At 50.4% G+C, this 8908-nt stretch overlaps 2 protein-coding genes across 2 annotated transcripts; both read right to left on the reverse strand.

Moving 5' to 3' along the window:
• Window positions 1–3416: 3416 nt before the first annotated feature.
• On the reverse strand, window positions 3417–4236 carry LOC132495043 (small ribosomal subunit protein eS6-like). The gene has a single exon (XM_060106600.1). The coding sequence runs from the start codon at window positions 4212–4214 to the stop codon at window positions 3501–3503; it is 714 nt and encodes a 237-aa protein (XP_059962583.1). The 5' UTR covers window positions 4215–4236; the 3' UTR covers window positions 3417–3500.
• Window positions 4237–6274: 2038 nt separating this feature from the next.
• On the reverse strand, window positions 6275–8660 carry NEU2 (neuraminidase 2). Its single transcript, XM_060107398.1, is given in 4 exon segments — window positions 6275–6510; window positions 6513–7212; window positions 8459–8494; window positions 8496–8660. Coding segments are annotated over 4 exon segments (1137 nt in total).
• Between the last annotated feature and the right edge of the window lie 248 nt (window positions 8661–8908).

The raw sequence follows: 8908 nt of genomic DNA on the forward strand, positions 1-8908 counted from the left end.
TGATCTGAGGTGGGCACTAGCTGCTCTGAGATGAATACCTGTGAGAACTGGGGCCAAGGGGGCTCTCCAAACCTGGAGCCCCAGGTCTCCCTGCCTTTGCTATGGGGAGTGCGGGCAAGGCCATGCTTCCCTGCTCCCTGCTGTGTCTGTGCCCTGCTTGTGGGGTCACCAGGCAGAGCACGGAACAGGGCTGCTCCACCAGCCTCCATCCAGCTTGGGCCTGGCAGTGGATGTACAGTGGCCATGCACAAGTGTACACAAACACACACACACACACATGCACACTGCACCAGCCCCAATGGCCATGCACAAGAGTAAACACACACACACACACACACACACACACACACACTGCACCAGCTCCAGATGACCCAGGCAGGGTCACTGGGCTGAAAACTGGCCAAGGCCCTCACCCACAATGTGGCACAGCCTGGACCCGTGTAATTGATTTGGGGGCCCATCTCCCCCAGCCTTCAGAGTCTGAACTATTTCCAACATTTTCACCCCAGCTGTCCAGGCCTGAAGCACACATTCTTTGTGTTTGCTTGTTTATTCATTTGTTTGACAAGTGGTTTTTAGGGGAAGTTAGGAGGAAGGGAGGGGCCTGCTGGAACCGTGTATCAATCTGTGTGTGTGTGTGTGTGTGTGTGTGTGTGTGTGTCTAAGGACACAAATTACAGTAAAAATTCAGTTTCACTAAATGTATCCTGGATTGGATCCCAGAACAGAAAAAGGACATTGGTGGAAAAACTGGTGAAATCTGAATAAAGTCTAGAATTTAGTTAATAGTAATGTACCAATGTTAACCTCTCAGTTTGACAATTGTACCACAGTTATGTAAGATGTGAACATCAGGGTAGACTGGGTGTGGGGTGTTCGGGAACACTCCGTACTATCTTTGCAACTTTTCCATAAATCTAAAATTATTCCTCCCCAGAAGTTTATTAAAAATATTCAGTTCCAGGGCTTCCCTGGTGGCGCAGTGGTTGAGAGTCCGCCTGCTGATGCAGGGGACACGGGTTCGTGCCCCAGTCTGGGAAGATCCCACATGCCGTGGAGCGGCTGGGCCCGTGAGCCATGGCCGCTGAGCCTGCGCGTCCGGAGCCTGTGCTCTGCAACGGGAGAGGCCACAACAGTGAGAGGCCTGCGTACCGAAAAAAAAAAAAAATTCAGTTCCAAAGTTTTACGACCCAATACAATATATTGATTTGGAGGTTTAACTACCAAATCCACTATTCCGTTCAAAGTTTATTTTTTTATTGAGGTATAACATACATAGAGTGAGGTACACAAATCTTGTGTTCACAGGTCGTTGAATTTTTAATATACGGAATCAGCCACCTAACCAGCACCAGATCAAACAAGAGAATGTCCCCAGCACCCAGAAGTCTCCTAGCCCCTTCTTAGTGAACAGTTCTCCTCCACAGAGCTGGCCACTCCTGATTTATAAGCATAGACTGGTTTTGCCCGTTCTTGAATTTCATATAAATAAAATCATAAAGTGTGTACTCTTTTGAGTCTGTCTTCTTTCACTCAACATAATGGCTGAAAATCGTCCATGCTATTGTGTGTAGCAGTTCATTCCTTTATTGTTGTGTAATATTCCCCAATTTAGCTCTCCATTCTACTTTTTACTGACATTTGGGTTGTTTTCAGTTTGGCACTTTCATGAATGAAGCTGCCATAAACATTCGTATATGTGTCTTTGACAGCTGTATGTATTCGTTTCTCTTCGAAATATATTTCAGAGTGAAATTGCTGGGTCCTGGAGTATTTCACATTCAGTTTTAGTAGATATTACCACACAGCTCTCCAAAGTGGTTGTACCAGTTACACTTCCTCCAGAAACGTCTGAGTGTTCTGGTTGCTTCACATCCTTGCCAATACTTGCTGTTGTTCATCCTTTCAATTTTAGTCATTCTAGTGATAAGCATCTCAGGGTTTTAATTTGCATTTCGCTGATGAACATGTGTTTGGCTGCCTTGAGGACATCCTCTTTTGTGAAGTGACTGTTTAAGCCTTTTGCCCATTTTTACTGGCTTGTCTTTTTCTCATTGATTTGTAGGAGCTCTTTATATATTCTGGACACAAGTCCTTTGTCAGATATATGTATTCTAAATATTTTCATCCCATTTATGGCTTTTCTTTTCACTCTCTTGATAGTGTCTTCTGATGAGTAGTTCAGCTCAGCTTTAGCCTAATTAACTGTTGCTTTATTTGTTTTTTCATTCAAATCAGAAGACTTTGGCATTCATGTACATTTAGAACTAGAAGGAACTTTAGAGATTATTTGTGCCAGTGTGGTTTTTTTAATAAATTTATTTATTTTATTTATTTATTTTGGGCTGTGTCGGGTCTTCGTTGCTGCATGTGTGCTTTCTATAGTTGTGGTGAGCGGGAGCTACTCTTCATTGTAGTGCATGGGCTTCTCATTGCAGTGGCTTCTCTTGGTGCGGAGCACGGACTCTAGGCATGCGGGCTTCAGTAGTTGAGGCACGCAGGCTCAGTAGTTGTGGCCTACGGGCTCTAGAGTGCAGGCTCAGTAGTTGTGGTGCACAGGCTTAGTTGCTCTGCACATGCTAGTGCTTCTTGATCTTTATGTTCACTGGAATAACTTGAGGAGCTTTTGAAAAAATACCTATGTTTGGGCATCAGCATAATTTAAGAGCTCCCCAGAGAATTTTTTTTTAAATTTCAACATCACTGATTTCTGTTCTTTTTTAAAAATATTTTATTTATTTACATTTTTTGTTTGTTTGTTTTTGGCTGCATCAGGTCTTAGTTGTGGCACACGGGATCTTTCACTGAGGCATGTGGGCTTCTCTCTAGTTGTGGCCTGCAGGTTTTTCTCTCTTTAGTTGTGGCATGTGGGCCCGAGTGCGTGGGCTCAGTAGTTGTGGCATGCAGGCTCTCTTGTTGAGGCACACGAGCTCAATAGTTCTGGCACGCAAGCTTAGTTGCCCCCCAGCATGTGGGATCTTAGTTCCCTGACCAGGGACCGAACATGCATCCCCTTCATTGGAATGAGGATTCTTTCCCACCGGACCACCAGAGAAGCCCCTCCCCAGGGAATTCTAATAAGCAGTTGGCTTTGAGACCCACTGACCTCTGTGAAAGGAGAGAGTTTAAGAGAGTGATGCTTTGCTTGGCAGTAGCCAGATGCCTTATCTTATTCCTGCTTCATCTCAAGACTTTAACAGATGATTGACTCTTCCAGGATAATCAACAGAGGTCAACCCTGGCACAATTTTTAGTGGGTCTTTCCCTCTTAAACCTCTGGTGTGCCTGGTACAGTCCTGGTTAATGCCCATTGTCTTGGTATAACTATTAATAGCATCATCCTTTCACTCTCAAAAGTGTCCCAGTTGGGATACTACACCATAGGGCTGCCTCCCCGCCCTTAAACTTCTTTTTTTTTTTTTTTGATGTCTGATCTTATTTATTTGTTACTCTTAGAACATCTCATTTTTGACTGGACTCAGACTTAGAAGTAGAAGCTCTCAGAGAGGACAGCCTCCGTCTCTTGGCAAAATCTGTTCCTGGCGTTTTTCTTTGGCCTCCTTCATTCTCTTGGCCAAAAGTTTAGCATATTCTGCAGCCTCTTCCTTGTTTTTCTTAGTACACTGTTTCTTCAGAGCAATTCGCTGACGTTTGTGTTGCAGAACTCGTGGGGTAACAAGACGCTGAATCTTGGGTGCTTTGGTCCTAGGTTTCTTACCTTCTTTATTTAGGGGCTTTCTCACAACATACTGGCGGACATCATCTTCTTTAGAGAGATTGAAAAGTTTGCGGATTCTGCTAGCTCTTTTGGGCCCCAGGCGACGAGGCACAGTAGTATCAGTGAGTCCAGGAATATCCTTCTCCCCTTTTTTTACAATGACCAAATTGAGAACGCTCAGATTGGCATCCACAATGCAACCCCGTACAGATTTGCGCTCTCTTTCTCCAGTCCTCCTTGGTCTGTAACAGGAATGTCCCTTACTCAGTAGCAGGCAGACGCGGCCATGGGTCAAGACACCCTGCTTCATGGGGAAACCCTGTTTGTCGTTCCCACCACTGATTCGGACCACATAGCCCTTCCATTCTTCACCCAGAACGTCAGCAGCAACTTCTGTGGCCATACGCTTCTCATAAAAGGTACGAAGTTTTCGTTCATCGTCCACTTCAATGAGTTTCTGGCAGCCAGTGTCCGGGAAAGAGATGTTCAGCTTCATTCTGAAGCGGCCGACCGCCTCCGAGGCACCACGAAAAAGAGCCGCCCTTAAACTTCTTGAGGGTGCCCTGCCCCTGGTTTGCAAGCCCTCTCCTCACTCTCCTAATTTGGCCTCAGCCCCCCACTTAGCAGCTCCTTTTGTAGGGTTTGGAAGCCACCAGGATGGCATCCCCCAAACAGAGAGGCCTAACTTTCCATCCCAGCAATGGCCAGGCCCTAATTCCTCATCCTTACAGCTGGATTTCTTTTTTTTTTTTTTTTTTTGCGGTACACGGGCCTCTCACTGCTGTGGCCTCTCCCGTTGCGGAGCACAGGCTCCGGACGCGCAGGCTCAGCCACCATGGCTCACGGGCCCAGCCGCTCTGCAGCATGCGGGATCCTCCCAGACCGGGGCACGAACCCACGTCCCCTGCATCAGCAGGCGGACTCTCAACCACTGTGCCACCAGGGAAGCCCCAGCTGGATTTCTTAAAATCCTACCCAGAGAAGCAGAACCAGGAGGCCAGTGCGGGAACCACACCCAGAACTAAAGCCACATCCCCAGCTCTCCACACTGCGAGCAATCCATCTAACCACTGCCTGGCCTCATGGAGACACGGCTCAGCCATAAGAAACCACAGCTGTTGTCATTGATCCCCCGTCATCAAACCATTAGACTGCTCTCATTAATAAAAGAGCTGATTAGAGGAGCTCTGATGGGGGCGGAGCGCAAGTCCACTCTACCACAGGGACAAGCGACAAAGGCCCCTGAAGACCCCGGAGGTCAGACAAGAGTCAGCGTCCTCCACCCAGGAGGGGCCCTCTCTCAGGGGGGTTGTCACCTCAGGACAACCTGGGAGTAGCCTTCTCCCGCTCTTTCTCCACAGCAAGGACTATACAACACAGAACCCCCTCCCCTCTTAGCCTCCACATGGTGACATACTTGTCACCCCGAAGACTGAGTGCCCCAGAGCAGCTCTGTGCCACAGGCACACATCCAACAGCCCACCCCTCCCTCCCTCTCCATTCTTCTGAATTACCTGATTCATTGGAATTTTGTTCCTACCTTTAGCCACATCACCTATAGAAGAATAACTTATGATGAGTGTAGTGGGTAGAGTGGTGGCCCCCAAAGATATATGCATGCCCTAACCCCAGAGCCTGTGAATGTGACATTATTTGGAAAAGAGTCTTTGCAGATGTAATTAAGTGAAGGATTATCCTAGATCACCCTGGATTATCCAGGTGGGCACTAAATCCAATGACAAGTGTCCTTAGAAGATACAGAAGAGAAAGCAGGGAGGAAGGAAGAGAAACCATGAGAAGACGGAGGCAGACATGAAAGTGATGCAGCCACAAGCCAAGGGAGGCCTGGGGCCACCAGAAGCTGGAAGAGGCCAGGAAGCACTCTCCCCTAGAGCCTTGGGAGGGAGCACAGCCCTTTGATCACCTTGATTTTGGACTTCTAGCCTCCAGAACTGTGAGAGAGCAAATTTCTGTGGTTTTAAGCCACTAAATGGGTGGTACTTTGTTACAGCAGCCCTGGGAAACTAACACAACAACCTAAGCCAGCTTACTTTTCCTAGACTCTGTCTTACCTTGCTGCAGTGCTGTTCCCCATGCTCCCTGCTCGAAAGCATTGAGGACACGCACAGAGACATGGACAGACAGACACACACGCACACAAACATATGCACACACACAAAAACATATGCACATATCTTTGCTAATTTACAGCTTTGTCCCAGCCTTTGCCCAGGAACGTGATGAGCATTTGCTAAGAAGAAATGGGCTGGACTAGATAATTTATCAAGACCTGCAGAAAATCTGGGCTGGGGGGAGCAGGTAGGCTGAACTAAGGGGCTCCAGGAGGCCAGGTTCCTTCAGTTTCTGGGCTGCAAATAGAATCCTCTGGAAAAGCTGAGACAGCGCAGGTGGAAAGGAGCCCAGAGACAGACTCGCACTTGCACACCTTCGACAAAGGGAACAGAGAGGCAGCCTCCCAGGTCCAGAGGGCACCGGGAGGAAGGAAACCACCAGCCTCTCAGTGGGGAGAGCCCTCTTGGGCTGTACGCAGCAGGCTCACTGCAGCAAAAATTCAGCTGGGAAGGCCTGTTTCAGGGTGAACATGACGAAGACGATCTCCTTGTAATCATCCGATTCGTACAGACACCCAAACTGGGGTGACCCATTGGGGCCGGCGCCCATTCTCTGGAGGTCTGAGTAAGCGCAGCTGGCCGGGGCCAGCAGGGTGGGCTCTGACCAGGCCTAGGGCGTGGGGGGCTGTCAATTGAGGTACACACCCAGGTTGGCTCTCCCCCGTGGGTCACTCGGTGCGTGTAGAGCAGCCACCGGTCTGGGGATTCTGATCCTGCACAGGGGCTGGGGAAGCCAAGGATGCTCCCTTGGCAGCTGTGGGGAGCCTCCACGAGCTTCTGCACTGGCTGGGTCTCCCCGACATCGAGCCCGTCGTTGGTACTCTGGACCTGGACCCTGGCTCGGAGGGGGCTTCTCGCGTTCAGGTACACAACCCTCCATTTTGCATCCCCAACTTGGGCCACCTGGCATTCCAGGGTGTCCCGGGCCACGAATTTCCCTCTCGCCCACGTGTTCCCGTGGTCGTGGCCGACCAGGCAGAAGGTGGAAGGGGTAGGCGCCTGCAGTGGGGGACGGTTGCAGTAAGCGTAGGCTGGCACCACCAGGCTCTGCGTCAGGTTGTGCAGCTGCAGACAGTGTCCCGGGCCCACCGCAAAAGTGGCCCAGTCCTTGTGGGCCGGGCCAATGACGGAGCCCGTGAGGTCCCTGACGGGGCTCCAGGACCTCCCGTGGTCGGTGCTGGTGACATGGCACAGCCGTGTCAAGTTGACCCTGGTGTGGAGCTGGTGGTGCTCCGACACCTGCCCAGGGACGGCAATGAAGAAGAGGAAAACGGTCCCCGTCTTCTCGTCGTACAGGGGGCTTGGGTTCATGGAGTGGTGGCCCTCCATCTGGGCTTGGGCCACCGCCTCCTGTGCATGCCACTGCAAGTGAGGAGAGAAGGAGAAGCACAGCTTGGGAACGGCCAGTGACAGTGACATAGGCTGCACTCTGGGGGGCAGTGTGTCTCATGGGGTTAGGATCAAGGGTCATGGAGGAGAACTCTTGGTCCAGGGCTCATTCACCCTCACAACACCTCCCAGAGCGGGACCCAGGGCTCCGCCTCACTCCCTCCGAGACAGCCAACCCCACCCAGTCCCACCAGCATACATCCAGGACACCTATGATGTACTAGACCTCAAGTACAAAGATGATTCAGGCACCAGCCGTTCACAGCTCCATCCTGGCTCCTTCAACCTACCAGCTCAGTCCAGCTTCCTATTCTTGAAAAGTAAAGCCCTAGTAATAACTACTGTGTGTGACAGAATATGACAGTCGCCTCCCACCTTCTCTACACCATCCTCTATTAATGTAGCCTAGGAGGGGGCAGCGCCTCGATGCTAGAACTCACAGTGAGTTTCCACAGTCCCCGGGCGTATGTCATAGATGCTGCAGCTCTGCTGTCTATCCCTATTCATTAATAGCTATCCCCCAGTGAGTGTTTCTCAGGACAGACACCGTGCCAAGAGTCTAATGTCCATAGTCTCATCTAACCCTAACCTCTAACTCCTGGGGGATAGGTATTACGATCTCCATCTTACATCTATAGAGCGAGAGGCTTAGATAAGGTAGATGAGCTGCCCAAGGCCGTACTCCTGGTAAGTCCTGGTAGAACCGGGACTTGAACCCAGGTCCATCTGCTTCAAACCCATGCTCTAAACAACTACAAGGACATAATGACCACAAAGTAAAGATAATAATGATATTAAACGCTTCATATGTGAAAAGCCAGCTTTGAGTGTCTTCATCAGAATTACTTGATCTACATGCTGGAACTTCAGGACGCAAGCAATCACCCCAACAACCCACCCCAGGTTAATTTTACTCAAAGGATCAACTCTCTCCCAGTTATGTGACGCTGAACTAGTCCTCCCTCAGGTTCTCAAGGATGTAGGGAAACCTTTCCAAAATCAGTTTCCCTGACTGACTTGTAATAAAACAGATGCAGCCAGGCCAGCCGGACTTGTTCAGGGTGAACCCATGTGAGATCCGGGCGATCAACTGGGGATACCTTCTCTGTCCCATCCTTGACGGTTCCCTGGGTCCCTCTGTCCCCCAGACCTCAGCCATCTAAGGATGAGCTGGTCCCCGTATCCCCGGCAGAGCAATCACAGCCACTTCCTGCCTTACCCGGACCTGGTGGGTAGACGCATTGTAGCTTCCCCTGGCGCAGGACAATTAGCTTCGCGTGCTCATCCTTCTTGCTTGTCCGCTCTTCCGCAAAGGCCAGCAGGGTCTTCTGCTGAGGCAGGTAAAGCAGAGCGGGGATCCTGTAGGCATGGGCTTCCAACTGGAACACTCTCTCCCTCTGCAGGATGGGGCAGGACGCCATGGGGCTTGAAGGAGGGCACGGGAAGAGGAGATGAGTCCCCTGCGGTCACGTCCTGAGATGGGGCCAGAGCCGCCCTCCGGGGCAGGTGGAGCTCACCTCACAGGTAAGCTGATGGATGCTGGGTGGCCTGTCCTCCTCCCACACAGGGTTCATCCCCCTTTATTGCACTCCAAGCCCCTGTTTACCGACCTTCACATGCCTCCCACTGAGTCCGGCAGCACCTCTGTCCCTGAGACGTTAGGAGCAGG

This window comes from Mesoplodon densirostris, chromosome 8 (assembly GCF_025265405.1).
Source record: "Mesoplodon densirostris isolate mMesDen1 chromosome 8, mMesDen1 primary haplotype, whole genome shotgun sequence".
NCBI lineage: Eukaryota > Metazoa > Chordata > Mammalia > Artiodactyla > Ziphiidae > Mesoplodon > Mesoplodon densirostris.

What these genes read in the sequence shown, in the direction of transcription:
- LOC132495043 (XM_060106600.1), bottom strand. Translation starts at nt 4,214, where the DNA reads ATGAAGCTGAACATCTCTTTCCCGGACACTGGCTGCCAGAAACTCATT.